We start from the raw sequence: 20,455 nt of genomic DNA, 5'->3' as shown, positions 1-20,455 counted from the left end.
TTTGTTTGTTTTTGGTTTTGTTTTTGTTTTGTTTTTTGTTACATATTTTGTGCTTTGTTTCTATTGTCTTATCTATTTCCATTATTTTATCTTATGCCCGTTTACTGTTTTCTGTATGATGTTTTCTTCATTTTTTGATTGCTTTATTTTCTCAATGATATTGTATTTTGTGAAGCACCTTGTAACCCTGGTTTTGAAAGGTGCTATAGAAATAAAGTTTATTATTATTAGCCTACTATCTATCTATCTATCTATCTATTCTTCCATCTAAATGGTCTGTATTTATATAGCACTTTACTATACCTGAACGATACCCAAAGCGCTTTACAGTACACATCACATTCACCCATTCACACACACATTCACACACTGATGGCGGAAGCTGCCATGCAAGGCGCTAACCACGACCCATCAGGAGCAAGGTGGGTAAGGTGTCTTGCCCAAGGACACTACGGCAGCAACCGGGACAGGGCGGGATTCGAACCGCCAACCCTCTGATCATTGGACGAGCCGCTCTACCACCTGAGCCACTGCCGCCCATCTATCCAAATAATATAAAACTATTTTTTTTAAAAAGTAATATAAATGGAAATATAAAACGTGGTGTGTTTAAGAGGAAATCAACTGACATATTAAATAAGGATAATAAGGAAACTGCATTTGTGCCTCTATCTATCTATCTATCTATCTATCTATCTATCTATCTATCTATCTATCTATCTATCTATCTATCTATCTATCTATCTATCTATCTATCTATCTATCTAATCTAATCTAATCTAATCTAATCTAATCACTGGGGTTTTGAGGGTTTTGATTTGCAGCAGAGTGACTCCTCCTCGCGTCCACAGAGGATCTGGGGGGTGTCGAACCCGCTCCGGTGCTGTAGGTGGCAGCAGAACAATGCGGCATTTCCTGTGGAGCAACCAACAGTCACAACAAGAAGAGGAAGAGGAAAAACGACAGCTCTCTGGATCCGTCGTCGACTGCTGCCTTGCGTGACAACACCAGGGATCGCGTTCAGGCTTCGGGTATTAACATTTTTTATTTTCTCTTTGTCGCCGCGGACCGCGCAGAAAAACGACGCAGCGTTCGTCGGCGGCGGCGTCGCAGGTTCCGCCTCGCTCGCTCGCTGCTCGTCGTCGTCGTCGTCTTCTTCTCCGCTGTTTGCGAACTGCTTTTTTAAAGGCACCAAGAAACATGCCAATGGAGGCTTGCTGACCAAAATGGCTGGGCGCAGTGAAATGTGAAATGTTCTTGCTAAGGTTATCCTCTCTCTGCACGCAACGCAACGCGACTGTCACGCGAACGCGGCGGCGAAAACGCGCTGGTGAAGTAGTTGTTTGTTGTTTGCGCTGCTGTTTGGATTTTTATTATTCACGTTGCTGCGGCTCCTCGTATCGCTGTCTGTCGGGGCCCGGCTGTATCTTTTTTTTTTTTTTTTTTTTTTCCTAAGGCTTTCTGCATGATTGATTTGGCCACTTTTTGTTTTACTCTTATACATTTTGCGCCACTCGGATCTGTAGGTAGGGGGGAAAAAAAATAAAAACACAACGTGAGAATTGCGATTTTGTGCTGCAAGCTTACTCCTAAAAGTGTTAGTGCATGTGTGCTGCAGAGTCTTACCTGTGTTCATTATCATATGATGCATGCAAATAGACAGAGCTCCACCCTCTCTGCTTTGCACTAAACATGCCCGTGTTTTATTTATTGTGGGGGAATCCAGAGATTTGACCGCTGGCTGTTTGTTTTTCTCATCCCTTTGCAGGTTGCTCCTTTTTGACCTGCAACATGTCTGATTTACTGAGATATATCGACTATGACCACAAAGCCACCTTCCTGAAGATGCTCAACCAGCAGAGGATGGAAGGTGAGCACTGTGACGTGGTGGTGGTGGTGGAGAACATAGAGTTCAGGGCTCACCGCTGTGTCTTGGCCGCCTGCAGCAACTACTTCAAAAAGCTCTTCAAGAAACAGAGCGACGAAGACAACTCCATCGTGGAGCTGGACTTCATCCGCTCCGACATCTTCGAGGAGGTGCTCAACTACATGTACACGGCCCGGCTCGCCGTCAGGAAGAAGGACATCAACATGATGATGTCGTCCGGGCAGATCTTGGGCATCAACTTCCTGGACAACCTGTGCACCCAGAAACGGGAGCTGACCAACATGAAGACGCGGGAGAACCAGGCGCCGGGCGACCACGGGATGAGGGCTCAGGACGCCATCCTGAAGGAGCTGGCCATGGAGGAGGTGAGGAAGAACAGCTTCTACGACCAGGGGATGGACGGCATGGGACCCGGCGGCTCGCACGTGTCCCAGCCGCACAACTACAACACCAACATGGGGAAGGACCCTCACAGCCACGGCTGGGGGTCCTCCTCCTCCAGCGACATGAAGCTGGAGTACCTGCTGTACGGCCACCGCGACCACGGCTCCTGCCAGAGCACGGGAGCCAAGCCCATGGACCACAACGCCAAAAAGGAGCGGCTGCTGACGGCCAACCGCCCGTACGGCTGCGAGCACTGCCCCAAAGCCTTCACCACCGCCGCGCACCTCAAGGAGCACCTGAAGATCCACTCCGGCTTCAAGCCCCACCGCTGCGTCGTCTGCGGCAAGGCCTTCATCCGGGGGCCCGACCTGAAGAGGCACGAGAGGGTTCACAGCAACGAGCGGCCCTTCGCCTGCCAGATGTGCGAAAAGGCGTTCAAGCACAAGTCCCACCTGAAAGACCACGAACGGCAGCACCGGGGCGAGCGGCCGTTCAACTGCGGCTCCTGCGACAAAGCCTTCATCAAAGCGTCGGATCTGAAGCGCCACTGGAACACCATGCACAGCGGAAACCCCCGCAGACAGATGTCCCTGTCCCCCGCCGCCTCCCAGCACGGCCAGGCAGAGGCCGCCGACCAGAGAGACTGGAAAATGGAGACCGGGCCACACTCGCACAACTCTGGGGACTGTTGAGCCCAAACACACACACAAAACACAAAACACAAAACACACGACACACAAAACAAAACACAACACTCACACACATAACTGACACTGACATGCACACCTAAAACATGTAAACACACTGACACAACCACGACCCTGTGACGGCCCGACGTCACACGGACGGTGATCGGAGTGAGTAACGAGAGACCATAGCATGTTCATAAGACTGTGGGGCTGTATTATTATTATTCTAAAAAAAAAAAAAAAGTTATGTCAAAACAATGTTTTCTTTTCACCTGTAAAATCATGTAAATGTTTAGTTCACTCTACTATACATATATTTTTCACAAAAGCATCGTTGCTATCTAGACGGGGGGTTCTCATAACATTATCCTCTTTTACTTTTATGAAATATGTAACATTTAAATGTTTGTTTAACCTTTACTGGATTTTATGGAGATTAAAGAGAGAAAGAAGCAGAGTCGAGCGTAAAAGGGGGAGGGGGCGGGGAGAAAAAAGATTTTTCTGCATAACATTTGTTGCATTGAGTATATTCATGTGGATGTTTTTAATGGATGTGTTTAGTTGTATTGATTGATATTACACTGTAAGAGTAAGAGTCACCATTTTGCATTTGAACGCAGATGATACCAAAGTCTTGGGCCTTGTGACGGATTGTCTTTGTCAGAAGACGGTCCTGCCCAAGCAACCGGCCAACTAGATTTACTGTTATACAGTATAACTGTCATCCAGCTATCAACAGTCAATGATAGATGTCTGTATATACTGTAGCTTAGTTTGTTGCACAATTAGAGTACACAATATGAATTATGCACATATAACATTGTCCTACTCCTACACTTTGACAATAAACACCATTTGCTGTGTTTTATTGCTTTTTTTGCAAAGTTTGGTTTTTGTTCATTGCGTGTGCGTGTGTGCGTATGCAAGGCATCCGAACATAATCGGCCTTTAAACCCCTCAGAGTGTGTGGCGGTTTCACATCTCGGATATTTCTCTGTAATTAGTAAAAAGCAAATTTCCTGTTAAAATATCAGTGGTTATGTTGAGATTTGAGGTCTGTGTGTGTGTGTGTGTGTGTGCGTGCGCTGCAGGTGCCACAGCGTTGATGTGGTTGGTTTGTTGTGGTCGCAGTGAAACGGCTCATTGACCTTAATTTATGTACTAAATTATCTAGATGTGACACTCGATGTGTCTGGTTTGGCAATTACATGAGAGTAACGCTGCAGTTGAAACAAAGTGAACTTTTTTCTCACTGTTGTTGACGCTGTCGGCCTGTTACCGGTCAAACGGTGAGGCCACAGGTCAGAGAGCTACACGTGTTCCACCGACCCGCTCTTTATTTGAGCCGTTTTGTAAACGTCAAAGTGTTGGAAAAAGTAAAACTACAGAGAATCTTAAACCTGCTGTTTTTTCTCCACATGACATCAAACATCTGCTGAGGACGGAGCCGAAGTTGATGATCTAATGATTCTTTTCGACTGACAGAAAATTATGTTTCTTAGATAAATATTATGGTGAGAAAAATGTCTCATCCTAATCCTGGAGAGATTTAATTTAAAAAGCAAATGCAAAAACTGGCAACTAAGCCAAGACAATTTTATGTGTATAGCCCTTTTTTTTTTTTTTTTTTACAAACATTTGGTCTCAAAAGGCTTCACATGGCATCATAACAACATCCTCTGCTCTTAGACCCTCACATTAACTGCGGAAAAACTCCCGGGAAAACCTTTTTAACAGGGAAAAACTGGAGAAACCTCAGGGTGAGCAACAGAGGAGACTGGCAATAACTGATGATTTAAAGAAAAAGAAAAGACACATTTATCAATCAACCAATCACTGCAGCTCTTTTCATAATAATCTTAATAACAAAAGGTACTGAAACGATAAGCTGGTTGTGGACTCTTCGGTTACAGCTGAAACTTTTCCCTCCGGCCACAGATGTTAACAGAGGCTGTGGTTTGTTTATGAGCCTGATCTAGACAAACAATCACAACTCCCTCCCTCCCTGTGCCCCTCCCCCTCCTCCCAACCCTTGGTGTCCGTCCACTTCTGCACCTTTAAGTCTGTCTACACCTCTTTCCTTTGACTCTGATAAAAAAAAACTCACCTCTCAGCGACCTCTGAAACACACGCATACACAACGCATTACACATTGCACACACACACAGATCCGCCCAACATGGCTGTTGCCTGCTGCTTCATGCTGGTTCCAACTTTCCAGCAGCAGCAGCTCTCCCATACTCTGCCTGCAACACTAGATGGTGCCCTGTTCATAGTGACTGACCTGTTGCTGCCCAATCTGACCTGCCTCAGCCTCACGCTGACGACCCGGGACAGGGAGGAGGAGGAGGAGGAGGAGGAGGAAGCTCTGATGACACCAGTGGAACCAGTATGGAAGAAGAAGAAGTTACTGGAGGTTTTTTTTTTTTTTTTTTATGTGCAGAAGGCGAAGACTCACTGAAGAGCTACATGTGGCGTGGCTGAGTTAAATGTATGCGCTCTCACACCTTGGTGTTTTACATATGTTTATGTACATCTGACTCCAAGTGGTTGGAGTGAAGCCAGTGTGGAGGATCACAGTCCCCACAGTGTGTGTGTGTGTGTGTTGACAGTGTGTATGTGTGTGTGTGTCATATATACCTCTGAAGACGGTTTGACCACACAGCGCGGAGGGACGGGGCCGTCGTCTCCGCTGCTGTCCACACAGAGGAAGAGTTTGATCTGCTGTAATTTGGGGTGAAACAGTTTTGTGGAAAAGTGACGTCAGTGTCTAATGGAAAAGGCGGACCCTCGTCTCACTGATGTCAGTAGATGCCTGAGATCTGTTTTCTGCATTTCCTGGCCCTGCTGCACTGTATGCGTGTGTGTGTGAGTGTGTATGTGTGTGTGTATGTGCGCATTACACTCAGTGAATGATGCAGGATATGGGTTTTTATCACACTGTTGGATTGACTGGGGCTGGGTGTGTGAGAGAGAGATTGTGAAGAAGGTTTGAAATGTAATGTGTGTGTGCTGTGGGATTTGAGTGATGAGGGCTTATTGTGTGTGTGCGTGTGTGTGTGTGCTCAAGCATGTGCCTAAGCGCATTTATATGTGTGTGCATGCATGTGTGCGTGTGTATGCATGTGTAATGACTGGGAGCAGGAGGGGGCGGTGTGTGGAGGGTGGGTGTGGAGGGGGAGAGTGGGTACTCATGCGTGTGTGTGCGTGCATAGGAGAGTGTTTGTATGTTTGTGTGCATACGAGCAGTGTATGTGTATGCATGTACAATGAGCTCTGTGTTTGCGCACGCACATCCGTGTGTGAGTGACAGGCGGCGAGCGAGAGTGCAATCATGCATGTGCTGCTCTGCGTGTACTCATCCGTGCCTGTGCGTGTGGATTGTGTATCAGTATGGAGGACGAGGTGTGTGTGTGTGTGTGTGTGCTAGTGCTTATTTGTTTTATGTATGCATGAGCTTGCACGCATGCATGTGCATGCAAATGCACACATCATCACTATTTAGGGAATTTACGTGTCAGCAGGCTGAATTCTATAATGCAGGTAGTCACATGAATGCATTTGAATATAATATGTTAGAGTGTGTGAGAGAGTGAGAGTGAGAGTGTGTGTGTGTGTGTGTGTGTGTGTGTGTGTGTGTGTGTGTGTGTGTGTGTGTGTGTGTGTGTGTGTGTGTGTGTGTGAGTGTGTGTGTGTGTGTGTGTGTGTGTGTGTGTGTGTGTGTGAGTGTGTGTGTGTGTGTGTGTGTGTGTGTGTGTGTGTGTGAGTGAGAGAGTGTGTGTGTGTGTGTGTGAGTGAGAGAGTGAGAGTGTGTGTGTGTGTGGGTAGAAGGTTGTATTAGTATAGTGGGGGCTGTGCATTCACATTCATGTCTGCATAAGTTTATGTGGCCCTCTCTCTCTGTATATTCCCCTCTTCAGCTTTGGTTTGTGTGTGTGTGTGTGTGTGTGTGTGTGTGTGTGTGTGTGTGTGTGTGTGTGTGTGTGTGTGTGTGTGTGTGGGCGCGGGTGCATGTGTATGAGCGTGTACATGTGTGTGTGCCTGTGCGTGTGTGTGTTTGCATGTATGTGTATATGTGTACAGTGAACACCCGGTTTCCATTACCCCGGCCGGCGTGGTTCCCTCAGCCAGACCACAAACCTCCTGTCTCCACTCTGGCTCCACCCAGCGCTGCCACAGGCTTCCCAGAAAAGAACAGCGTCTAATTAAAAAACTTTAATTACATTCATCTCATCTCTCTCTCTCACACACACACGCATAGACACACACACACACACACACACTCGGGGAGAATAAAACAACTGTATACAAACAATTCCATGTGATAAATGGGCATGAAAGGCGAAGCCAGCAGTTTTTTTCTCCCTCTCTCTCAGTGGAACGGCTTTTAATCAGAGTTGTTGACATCGACGAGCCGAACCGTCTCCTGTGATGTCGTCCTCCACTTAAGGACCTCGTGATCATGGTGTCTCTCTGCGCTCCGCTGTCTTTTTATGTCCTCCATTTGATCTCCAAGGCGTCGTAAAGCTAACAAAAGGCACAAATCATCTACATATATATGGACACATTAAAGGAGACATTGGGGCCCCTGGGCAGATGCATGTACTGTACCAGGCCCCCGACTCTCTGGCACAGAAACACACTCAGACTTTTATTTCACTGTATATGTCTCATTGTGTAGCCGTTGTGTTTTGTGTCTTTTTGTGTCCTCATGTCATAGTTTTGTGTCTTTTCGTCATTATCGTGTTTGTGTTTATAGTTTTTTTGTATCATTTTGGTCATTTCTGTCTCTTTTTGCGTCTTGTTTTGTGTCTTTCTCGTAGTTTCAGGTATCTTTCTGGTTTTATTGTGTCTCTGTGTAATGTCTTTATATTTCTTTTTGGTCATTTTGTATTATTTTGTGTCTCTTTGCTGTAGATCTATGTGTCTTTTGCCGTCTTTTGTCATCTTGTGTCTTCTTATGGTTTTTTTAATGTCTTTAGTCATTTGTGTCTCGTTTGGCATCTTTTATAGTTGTTTATATCTTTTTTTGTATATGTTCAGGTCTCTGTGTGTTTGATTTGTGTCTCTGTGCAATACTCTCATGTTTCCTTGTGGTCATTTTGTGTTGTTTTTTTCTCTCTTTGTAGTTGTTCCACGTCTCCTTGTTTAACCTTTGTATTTTTTTTGTCTCTTCTCAGTGTCTCCTTGTCATAGTTTTGTGTCTTCTTGTGGTTGTTTTATGTCTTTTTATAGTCATCATCTTTGTCTTTATGGTTGTTTGGTATCTTCGTGTCTCTCGTGCATCTTCTTTTATGTCTTTCTGGTCATCTTGCCGTCCTATTTCTTTGTGGTCATCTTGTTTTGTTGTAGATCTGTGGGGTCATTTTGTGTCTCTGAATTCTGTAGCCAGATTTTGTCCATCTTTTCTCATAGTTCTGTCTGTATTTAGCTAATTGTGTGTCTATTCGTAGTCGTCTTGTGTCTCTTTGTTGGGATTTTGTTTCAGTTTGTTTCAGTTTGGCGTCTCTTCTTCGCGGCCCGGCCCATCTGTTGGGCCTGTGGGCCTGTGCCTGATGGGCTCATTAAGTAAACCATCCATGTGAATATTTCCAGTTACTGTATAAACACACACTCAGGCTATTAAACTGATTTGTGAGGCAGCACTTAAAATATGACACTACAGTTAAATAACACTCGATTAAGGGCTCATCATCGGAGCGATCGTCACATTAATTAATGTAGAGATGATCTCTAAGGAATGTCTATGTGGGGGTGGAGGTGGTGGGTGGGTAGGGGTCACTCACCACCTTAAACACAGGGGCTCCTATCTGACCGGCTTCCTCCTCTCCCATCGGGCCACATAGAGGCAGGTTTATTAAAGGGATAGTTCACCCAAAATTCAAATTTCACTCATTATCTACTCACCCTCATGTCGACTAAGAGCTGTGAGAAGTTTCAGAGTCCTCCGTGCCTTCTCGGAGTTACGGGGGGGATCCGCGCAGCAGTATTTGTCCATATAATGGTTGTGAATGGTGCTCACTTTTCTTCGTCCAAAAAGACACACCAAAAAACATCCAAATTCCTCCATACTGCTCGTCTGTAATGTCCCTCTTGTATTGAAGCCCCGACATGAGAAATTGTTCCGAAAAAAATTAAATTGTCTATATTTTAAGCTTGTTTGTAGCGGAAGCTCCCAGTGTCTCAGTTCACTGCTCTTTCTGTGCCCCAACATTTCTCATGTTGGGGCTTCAATACAAGAGGGACATTACAGACAAGCAGTATGGAGGTATTTGGATGTTTTTTGGTGTGTCTTTTTGGACGAAGAAAAGTGGTATCCATTGACAACCATTATATGGACAAATACTGCTGCGCGGACCCCCCCTGCAAGGCTACAGGGGGGGTCCGCGCAGCAGTATTTGTCCATATAATGGTTGTCAATGGATACCACTTTTCTTACTCAGAGAAGGCACGGAGGACTCTGAAACTTCTCCCAGCTCTTAGTCGACATGAGGGTGAGTAGATAATGAGTGAAATTTTAATTTTGGGTGAACTATCCCTTTAACTGTGACCCAGTGTGTGTGTGTCCACGCACACAAGGTCTGTCTTTGTTGACGTGTGCGGCGCTGACCTGTGGAGTCGGACTGGTGGAGGTGGAGGAGGAGGAGGAGGAGGAGGAGGAGGTGTAGTGGGTTATCACACCATCTCCACAGGTCCAGCAGAGCCGGGCCGGATCGCTGCGATCGGCCCGCAGCTCTCATTATTCTGGTCTGGGCCAGATGTTCCAGCTGAGAGATTACAATCATATCACTCCTCAGCGCTCAGCCTCTCCCCATCATGTCACTGTATCTCACTCCTCCTCCTCCTCCTCCCTCCTCCCTCCTTCTCTCCCCCTCTTGTCTTGTGTCTATTTTACCTGTCTGCTCCTCCTCTCCTCTTATCTCTCCACCTTCCCCACCTGCCCTGTTTCCATGACATCTTTGTCCTCTCTCCTTGCCTTCCTCATCATCTCCCATCTCTATCTTTCTCTCCTCCCTCCTTTTTTCTCCCACCCCTCCCTTTGTCCTTCCTCCTTCTTCCACCTCACCTGTCACCTCCTCTTCTTCCTTCACGATTCTCCCATCTTTCTTTCCTTCTAACCTTTCCTTTCCTTCCTTACCTTACCTTTCCATTCCTTTTCGTTCGTTTCCTTTCCTTTCCTTTCCTTTCCTTTCCTTACCTTTCCTTTCCTTTCCTTTCCTTTCCTTTCCTTTCCTTTCGTTCCTTTCCTTTCCTTACCTTTCCATTCCTTTCCTTTCCTTACCTTTCCATTCCTTTCCTTTCCTTTCCTTTCCATTCCTTTCCTATCCGTTCCTTTCCTTTCCTTTCCTTTCCTTTCCTCTCCTCTCCTCTCTTTTCCTTTCCTTTCCTCTCTTCTCCTCTCCATTCCTTTCCTTTCCTTTCCTTTCCTTTCCTGTCATCCATTTTTCCCTCCTCCCCCCTCACATCATCTCTTTCCCCCCTCTTTATTTTCATCTAGCCACCATCCATCTCCTCATTTTTTAATCTCATCCTCCCCTCCTCTCCGCCCTCACCTTGCCTCCTCTCCTCCTCTCCCTCCAGCAGAGATAACAACTGAGGGCTGTCTTTGGTCAAACACAGTGTGCGCTGTTCTCCTCCCTCCCTCCTCCTCCCTCCTTCCTCCTCCTTCGCCTCCTCTGCTCTTATCAGTCTCATCCAGGGAGGTCTCACTCTAATGAAATTCCCCCGCTGATCACAGTGACGGATCTAAAGGCAGTGCTTGTTGTGGGAGAACACATCTGGGGAGTAGCTGAGGGCATGAAAAGGAAAAACAGCTGTAATCAGATGATGATGAAAAAATGTTACCTGTAATCTGTCCCGATCTGGAATCTGTTGCTCAGACGAAAACATTTAGACGATTGCGATACATTTGTGGACTCTGAGGTCATGTCCTCTGTGTCTTTTTCTTGAGCTCCAGCAAACTTGGCATGTTCAGCAATTTAAAACAAGTTACACATGATAGCCTACACAGAGAGTTTTATTTATGTAAAAAAAAATTTGACTGGAGGTGGTATAATAAAGAGATAGACAAAATATTCACCGTTTCGCTAAGAGTTTTAAATTACATTCATTACAGTGACAGCTACAGTGCATAACATGATAAACATCCTAATTCATGATTAAAAAAAGAATTACATCTGGTCCTTAAGAAAGTTAGTGCAAAAATTATAGGCTTCACAAATTACAGCAGAGATAATCTTTGCTTTTTGCTGAGAAAAGGTCTGTGCTACAGAATAAAACATGGTTTATTTATTTAATTCTCCCTCATTTACCTAGATAAAAAAACATGAGATTAAAATCTTTTTCAAGAGAGTTGAGCCCGTATATTTAGAAACCCATGTAGATCTAATCACAGACTCTGTACATTCATTTCTGAAAATGGTGTTGAAACGATGCTATCAGATCCTCCATAAGACAAAATCAGATATCTAAATGTACTTTTGCAAATTTAATCTCATCAACGCCCTGTTTGACCTTATACAGTAATTATGTTCTTGCACATCTTAGAAATAAAGGTATCCACAAGTCATTCTTCACAGCTTGTAGGTTTTAGCCAAAGGAGAATATCAGTGTCAAAACTATTTTAGGTGAAACTGAGAAAGAATCAAAGATGAATCGTGTTTAACCTGAACCATAAACACAGTGAGTTTTACCAGTGATGGGATTTGAGCGATATTGCTCCCGCGACCTCACTCTGCAGTCTGCTGTGAACGACGGTGCAGACAACCTTGATTTATTCGCATGACATAAGAAATTATACAAATAGCATTTCACTTAAAAGCCTTTTGAAAATGTCAGATCCATTTCCAAATCAGCTTTGTAATCACTGCCAGACGAAACCCAGGGGAAAGGAGCTCACACTCTCTTGTCTTCTTCCACCTCCTAGATAATAACTTGGCCATAATAAATTATCCTGTGATTTTTTTTGCTGTTTTTTTTCCCCCTGAGGAGAACAGGCCCCGGTCTTTAAGGTGAAATCAACCTGTGTGTTATTCTGGGCCCCTGCATTTACACTGAAGCCCCCTATTTATGATTCAGATGTGTGTCTCTGTTTTGAAGGTGCACGTCAACCTGGACAATATTATCATAACGGTCTGTCAGAGCGGAGACATGGGTGAAGCAAACATCACACTCAGCTGAATATTAAGTGCATCCTCCTCAGAGAACAATAGCCGTGTTAAAACATCGCTTGTATGTGAGTTGGCCTGAAGTCTGGAGCCTCGCTGCCGTGTCCTCCGCTCAGCAGGTGTTCAAATATCAATTATCAGCGGCTGTTTCCTCGGTCCGAGTCTCCAGGACTGCTTTTTGTTTTGATGTTTAATCTGAGGACGTCCCCACTGAGAGAAAATAAATGATTAAAGGTATCGCTTCGATCTTTTTTCCGCTTGGCCGCTCTGTGTCTTGTCTGTGTCTGAAGCATGAAGGGGAAACTTTGATGTGAGTCTGGGTTCATGAGAGGGGCCTCTGTTTTCTCCTGCCAGACGCCCAGACCACAGGACCCTCACTGGGCAACGCACAAGGTCACAGGGAGTCCTTGCAAATAATATTGACCATCACAAAAACTTGTGTTTGACATAGGATTTACATGTTTCTTTCAATGGAAGAGAATAGAAAATTTAAAGTACTGTTTCCGCCTGCATTGGCTCTTTATACTAAGCTAACATGTCTATTTTAATAGCTTTAACAGGTTGTATCAATCTCTGCAATAAGGCATAAGCATTTTTTTTCCAAAATGAAATCTCCTTTAAAAATATTTTGGACATGATGTCAAAAAAAATGGGTCAATGGCCAAACATCAATTATTCTTTAATATGCGCCTCCATCTATCAGGTTATGCAAAAAGGAACCATATCCCTAAGGATTCTGCTCCACCTGATGTGTTGTTAGATTATTTCAGAAACCAAAAATATAGTTGGATGGAGATGGGATGAGAGCTCATTGATCATTGTTCAGATCAAAGGTAAAAGAGCTACAAACCCGTTTTCCTTTCTATTTGACCTTCTCACCTCTGAGGAAATAAAATGGCAGCTTTTGCCCGGTTAGCTTTAGAAGTGCTGCTGTTTTTCCCCTTATTACAGAGTCTGTCACAGCACGGCTTTGGACCACTGGTTCATTTAAAAAAAAAAAAATCTAAGCAGGAAAGTCAAGGAGTTCAAAGAAAAACTCAATGTCATTTTCATTCATTCCATACATTTCCATTTTGGACACTCTTTATCGGATGTTCGCATAAAAACAAGTGATTTGATTCAAACTCTGGAATCAGTTTCAATGCTCTTTCCAGGAAAGAAATTATTTTTCTTTCCTCCCTCATTTATTCCTTGTTTTAGAGGTGAACAGCCAACGACCGGATCATCTAAGGAAATACAAAATGTTCAGAAGGAAAAGACACAGCTAGCGGCACTGGCTTCACTACCTTGTCGTAAAAAAATTGAGTCATAACCTCCAAAACAAGTCACCTTCACATTTAGAAATGTAATTTATGAATCTTTTACTGTGATAGTCAACTTTAAGCTTTGGCTATACAAACTGACTGAAAGTAGCTGAAAACTGCTAACAAACAACTGCCATTAACTTTAGCTAAAATTGTTTTGTTTTTGAATATCCATCTGACACAAATAAATATATTTGTGTCTTTTATCTCTGATTTGCTTTACATTAACCCCTGAGGGAAATATCTGGCTCACTCTGCTACATCCTCGTTAGCTAGCAAGATGCTATAACTTTGCTAATAGTAGCATCTGCTACAGCTAAAACAGTGAGAGGAAAAGCTCTGTGGAGGAACATAGCTAAAGGATTTGTTATGGCTTAAACACCTTTTGGGTAAGGTAAATGTGGTTATTGATTCTCTTAATATAAAAATATTGATTTAGTGCAGCTTTAAAAGATGATTATAACTTTGTAAAATAGGCCTACACCTAATGTGCACCTGTTACGTAACATAACTCCAAATGTGTTGTTAATGATCTTGGCTCGTGTACAAATCTTAATTATTTAGAAATTGTTTGTTTTTTTCCTAGTTTTTGTACATTAAAACATTTAATTCCTACAGGAAATAAAGTTAACAGTTGGAAGTGTAGGCTAGTAAAAAAAAAAAAAAGAAAAAAAAAAAAGCACCACAGCTATGACCATGTAACGCCACAGATGTCACAAAAATTGAAGCAATGCGAAACCAGGAGATTACCACTTTAAACCTCACCCTCGGTGGGTCTGCTTTCATCCTCTCACACATGACTCAAATCAGAGCGAGGCCGGCGTTATCAGCAGCTGTGGCCTCCTCCAGTCGGCCGCGATCCACGCAGAGCGCTGCATGCTCCGTGAACAGTGGAGGCCTTGTCTCCAAAACCATCACAAGTGGTCAACGGCACCGCAGCCAAAGGTTCTGAACTCTCTATCTGGCAACCAGCGCCTGACATCATGTAATGTTGGCGGTAGAGTGGGGACTGATGTTTTCAAAGGAAATCTCCTCATTTTTAAAGGTGGTTCATTGCCAGACCACTGAACGATTGAAAGATAGTATAGTGGAGAGATACGAGCAGTTTGCACATACTTCCTAGGAAATCATCTGAAGCCGCATTTATCTACATCAAAGAAGAAAGTGCCTTTAAGTTCTTAACACTTACAGGCTCAACTGGAGATGAAAAGTGGACATTTCTTCAACATATTCCCACAATCTAAGATTTCAAACCGAGGGCTTAGCGATGGTATAGGGCCTCCAGCCGAGGAATGAAGCCGCTGTTTCACAATTGAGGATGGGATCAGGCGGAGGGAGGGGGGGTCACATAGCTCAAGTGCCTAAAATCCAACCTGCTGCCATAAACACCTCGTAGGCAGAAGGTCGGCGGGCTGCTTTCAGAGCGACTTCAATCCCCCTCCAGCCCAGCAGTTGCTGTTTTGGCACAAAATGGAAACACTGTTCAGGGAACAGGTGGAGGGACGGTGACGATGCCTTTACAGGAGGCGAAAAGTCAGCGAGGCATGGGGGGGTGGGGTGTTGGGGGGTCATGTGCTCAATAGTAGTGACCTATTTTTCTACACATCTGCGAGACTGTCGGTTGAAGATAATGTCACTTAAAGGGATAGTTCAACATTTTGGCAAATTGGCCCATTGCAATAATCCCTATAGTTTTAGCAGTAGGTTCGTTACCTTTATTTGCCGGTGCAAGCTATTTTTAGAACGGCGGAGCAGAGCCGCGAGCTGCTCAGAGCTACGCTATGGAGGCTCATGGGATTTCTTAGTTTCCCTCATCAATCTCAGCAAATACACAATCCAACAACTCCAAAACGCTCTGGTGGACAAGTTGTGACCTGCACATTCATCACGCTATGAGATAATAACAGAACATTACGAGACAGAGTTGTTTTAGAGGTAAATTCATGCAAAACTGCTATTGCGCGTTGCCTTCAGGGACAGTTTTTCGGCATGCAGTCTCTGAATTTACCTCGAATACAACTCTCATAACGTTGGTGAATGTGCAGGTCACAACTTGTCCACCAGAGTGTTTTGGAGTCGTTGGATTGTGTATTTGATGAGTTTGATGAGGGAAACCAAGAAATCCCATTAGCCTCCGTAGCGTAGCTCTGAGCAGCTCACGGCTCTGCTCCGCCGTTCTAAAAATAGCTTGCACCGACAATTAAAGGTAACGAACCTACTGCTATGACTATAGAGATTATGGCAATGGGCCAATTTGCCAAAATGTTGAACTATTGCTTTAAGAGCAACAAAACCACTGTGGACGTTAGCGTTGACTTATACCGGACTGCAAACCGGGCGGCTTATGGGAGTGGAGCGTGTGAATGTAAACAGGATACGGCACTGACTCTAATTCTATACACACACTCACTTAGCGCATGCCTTTCCCTCCAGTGTACACACACCTATGACACGGACCTGTTGGCTGTCAGGCGGAGCAACATTGATTAAAAGGCTCCTTCTGTGAATAATTCACCAGCTCGATAAAAGTTGATGCGAGTTAAGGGCCCGAAACTTAAGGGAGGAGGAGGAGGAGGGGGGAAAAAAACTGGATAAACTTTGAATGTGAACTTCCTGCTCACCCATCAACAACGACCTCATACACACACGCACACACATAAGCTAAACATGTGCATAGGTGTTGGGCAACGGTGTCTGATATCTGACATACTTTAAACATAAACACGTGATCTCAAGTGTTTCCTATCATGCAGGCGAGAGCGGAGGGCGGAGGAAGGGATGTGATTTATTGACAAGCCCTTTACGACTCTCCACACCTTCACCATTTCAGATGTTAAACTATTGTTTTTTTCTTTTTTTTCTTCCAAGGTATAGGGGTTGAAAGAAAATGACTTTCCCAGAGATCAGAGCGATTAATCTCTCTGACTTTGACACCAACAGATTAGTTCGCTGTCACGAGGAACGGCTGGTCATTGTAACTGAAAGCGAGCTAGTTAATGGATAAATATCATTAATTATTATTGTGTTACTTCTTTAACCCACCGTCATCCATCACTGCCCATTAGCAGCAGCAGTTTTCATTTACAGTTGTAGGTTTTTTTTTTATACGTCGATGGACTCTTTGTGTACATTTAGTAGATTAATGACAGTGTTGGACTTCATATAGAAACTCACTGTCCGTCTTTTACTGGCGATACTGTTTTTTTCCCGGCTGGTCAGGTTGTACTTTAGTGAATGTAATTTCATTGTTACTCACCAAGTGGTTTTATATGTCTGTCTAATCTGATTCATGAAAGATGCGATGCAACCTTTATCAAATAGCTGTGCACATATGCTGTCAAATGGGCATAATAAAATCTTGATCACTATCTGTCTGAGGGAGATAAAACTTTTGAGGTATAACGGTGATCACACTGCTATAAAAAGACTCATGTCAGCCATCTGCTCTACTCTGAAAGTGCAATAAAACAAACATTTGCTTTGGCTAAAAGGCTTGTGCATTTTTGTTTCATAATATATTCTTCAGAAATGCAGTGCAATCTTGGAATAATGTTTTGCAGTGACAATCCAAGATTTCACAACATTGTTCTGTAATCCTTTGCCTTGGGCGGCTAAATTTAGTTCAGTGCTCTGTGCCTTAGCTTCGACATTGTTTCTGTTTTCACTTTCTTTTTTCTTTTTGTTGTGCTCAATTTCAATTCGCTTTCATTGTATTAGAATTGCTGCATTAGTTTGAGAACAATCTCATATCCTTTGAGGATACAATCGAAACTATTTCTAGACAAGATCGACCTCTCTTGTTGAGCAAAATATGTTTTCCAGTGATTTGTAAAAACTGACCCTTTTGTGGATTGATTTAATTTATCTGTAACTTGCCTCATTGTGCAAACCCCCCTGCAACACATCCTGTTACATCCAGAGTTGAGCCCATTCAGACACACTGAAAACATTAAGTGTTTGAGCCCCCTTTTTCTTTTTTGTTTCACTTTTCTGAAGAGGCTTCGAAAAAAGCGAGCGAACGCCCACTCCAATCTGCATCTGTGGGCTGCTGGTTCGCATTCAGGCGGGCGTCTAATGAGAAGCATTCCTGCCTGAGAAAGAGGAAAAGATGGCCGGTCTGCAAGTCCTTTAATTTTCAAGATTTGTACCTTTGATTTTGGCTTCCCCCTAATCACCACACTCCAACAACACCAGGTTGCCTTGCGTGTGTGTGTGTGTGTGTGTGTGTGTGTGTGTGTGTGTGTGTGTGTGTGTGTGTGTGTGTGTGTGTGTGTGTGTGTGTGTGTGTGTGTGTGTGTGTGTGTGTGCGTGCGTGCGCGAGGGGGTGGGGGATTCACACATGTGGTTTCGGGTAGCCTTCAAGGGCAGGCCACATGTTACTGGAGTTGCTATCTGCTTGGCAAAGGTGGTGCAGCAGATGAAATGTGATAGCAGCTCCTTTTTTCTGCCGCTGTCCCACAGTGAGGAATGCAGACGGTTCGGTTGGAGATATGTCATTACTTCCAAACGGAGAGGAATCTAATGTTGCCCCAACTGATGTCAGCGATGTCTGGCTCCCGTGTGTCATGTCCTATGATCACAGACAGGTCGATTTAGGGCAGAATTGGAAAAAACAACTGTACGGTTTCTCTGGGTTTTAATGATACACACTCACACAACAGGAGCTTAATTGGTAGAAGAAAATAATTAAAACATTCAGATACATAAACTGAAGCCAAATATCTTGTTGTCAGCACAGGCATTGTTTTGATATTCATTTTCAATTTAGAAAAATAATAATCATATTGTTTCAAAATAAAGGGAGTAAAATCAGTTCAGCACCCATTTTAGTACATTTTTATTTAACATAAAGTAACTGTCCCATGGTAAGTTTGCCTTTGTGTTATTATATATCACAAACATGACATTATTCATATTCATTGTGAGGTCATCTGTTTAAATATGTGATGCTTTCTTTCTTTTCTTTTTGACCTCAGACCAAATACATTTCCCTGAATGGATATCCTACATTTCCCAGAATGCATATCTTCCATTTCCCAGAATGCATTTTGCTCCAGATTTGCTCCAGACTAGCAGCTGTGATGCTACAGGTGTTTTTGGGAAGTTTTCCAATCAAACCACACGCTTGGTAGCTACACAACATAAACCCTGTGGCTGCACTGTGTCAAGGTAAATACCAAGTTTTGTTTTTGAGTTGCTGACTGTTTAAGGCCAAATGTTGAGATAGTAGAGAAGTAGGCCGACTGTTCTTTGGTTTTGAGTGTGTGTCCTGTTTGCTGTTTGACTTGACAATGATGATGCATCAGCCACTAAATGTTTTGTCCACTGCTGTTTACATAATATATTTCTAAACCTACTATATTATTGATTGAACTTTGACAAAACAATCCCAACTCAAGGTCCACATGCAAGCTTTTCATCAGACCTTGTAATTGTAGGCTATCACATGGTTTTCATCAGCCGGTACAGTTTGTCCAGTTGTCATGGAGATGGGTCTGCGTCTGAGTTGATAATAATATTATGTGCTGGCTTAAAGGTTTCAGCACATCAATCAGTCTTCATCAGTGAATGAAAAAAATATATATAGATATCGGCGGCTACTGAGCTTACATATCAACAGACTGAGCACATTTTAACCCACAGATGAACACCATGTGAAATTTGGAAAGTTGGAAAGTGAAACTACAGTGCCAGTTAATATCCTTCATGTTTAATTGCTGGTGTCAGTGGATCTGAACAGCTTCAGCTCTGTCTCATTAAAAAGCCCAATACCTGCTCTGTGCCGTGTGAGGATGAACATCTGGGCTCCGTTGTTCAGCATCTGCCTGTAGAGCTTTGTCAGGGCACTTCTCATCATCACTGACACTGATCCAGATGTTGAACATTTTGCAGCCTGGTTTTATGCAAACTTTTGACTGCGTCTCTGTTTTGTTTATCCAGATTAAGGAATTAGGTTATTGAGGCATTTTTTCAGGCGTAGGACTTCAAAGTTTGTGTGGTTGTGTTTGAACAAAGGCTCTGAACTCTTCACCTGATATTTTGACTTTGTAGTGTGAGTTTTGTTGCACAATTTAAATGTGTGTGAAAATGAGGCATTGGATGTAGTTTTGCAGTAGTTTTTGTTAAAACATAAAGTCGCTCTGCAACAAATCAGATCAGAGATATACTCGCTTTTTTAGCATCTTTCAGCTCATCGTTTCGTTTTTTTTTTTTTGCAACTTAAAACATTTGTGCACAGCTGCTTCCAGCAACAACAAAGAAACAACCCATCTAAAACAGAAAAAAAGGGAAAAGAAAACCCACTGCCCACCTCCTCAACAACTTAGTGAAGCATTTAGCAGCTTTGTTTGGAGGCCAGACAAACACATATCCAAATGAATGCTATTGTTATTTGGTGTTCACTGGATGTTATAATTGGCAACAGTTTGCAAAAACGTTCACTGTATCAACTTTATGAGGTGATAATATGTCAGGGTTACACTTACTCCTCATTGTGCTGCTGACAAACAAACACTCCTTCAGGCTGGAAATGAGGAATAATTTCTGTTTATGTTCAAGTGAGAGAGCTGTAATTTGAAACATGACAAACTAAACATAAAATAAACCAATAAATGAATAATTGTATTATATTGTATAAGCAATGGAGGTTACTTCACATCAACTTTGGCAAAAAATAATAAGTGAAATATTACTTGATGACCTCTTGGGTTGAACTGTAAAATGAGGTAGTGCTTCTGGTTTAAAATGAAATACTCCTCTGACATTTGCCTGACAAGAGTCTCGTAAAATCAGATTATTTGGAAGGAATCAGTCTCCACAACCTCCAAGTGACACTTTATCTCTGCATGTGGGTCTGTCAACAAAATTCACCAGCGCGTCTTCGTCCAAACACCGAGGAGCAATCATTTTAACAGTGTTTGGGTTACTGTTGAGGCAGCGAGCAGCGCGGGACTCCTGCAGGTCAGAAGCCTTTAGAGCTGTGGAACAGATGCACACGATTAACTCGGGCTACTTCAGATTAGT

At 43.4% G+C, this 20,455-nt stretch overlaps 1 protein-coding gene across 1 annotated transcript; it reads left to right on the top strand.

Moving 5' to 3' along the window:
* The first annotated feature begins 926 nt into the window (after positions 1-926).
* LOC311000746 (zinc finger and BTB domain-containing protein 14-like) lies at positions 927-3,824 on the top strand. The gene is made up of 2 exons (XM_083991568.1): positions 927-1,031; positions 1,769-3,824. Exon 2 carries the CDS (start codon positions 1,792-1,794, stop codon positions 2,962-2,964), a length of 1,173 nt encoding a protein of 390 aa, XP_083847694.1. The 5' UTR covers positions 927-1,031; positions 1,769-1,791; the 3' UTR covers positions 2,965-3,824.
* The last annotated feature ends 16,631 nt before the right edge of the window (positions 3,825-20,455 follow it).

This window comes from Trachurus trachurus (genome assembly GCF_905171665.1).
Source record: "Trachurus trachurus genome assembly, chromosome: 17".
Classification (NCBI taxonomy): domain Eukaryota; kingdom Metazoa; phylum Chordata; class Actinopteri; order Carangiformes; family Carangidae; genus Trachurus; species Trachurus trachurus.
Note: the sequence above shows the minus strand (reverse complement) of the source record. Positions and strands in the feature narration are given on the sequence as shown.

What these genes read in the sequence shown, in the direction of transcription:
- LOC311000746 (XM_083991568.1), top strand. Translation starts at nt 1,792, where the DNA reads ATGTCTGATTTACTGAGATATATCGACTATGACCACAAAGCCACCTTC.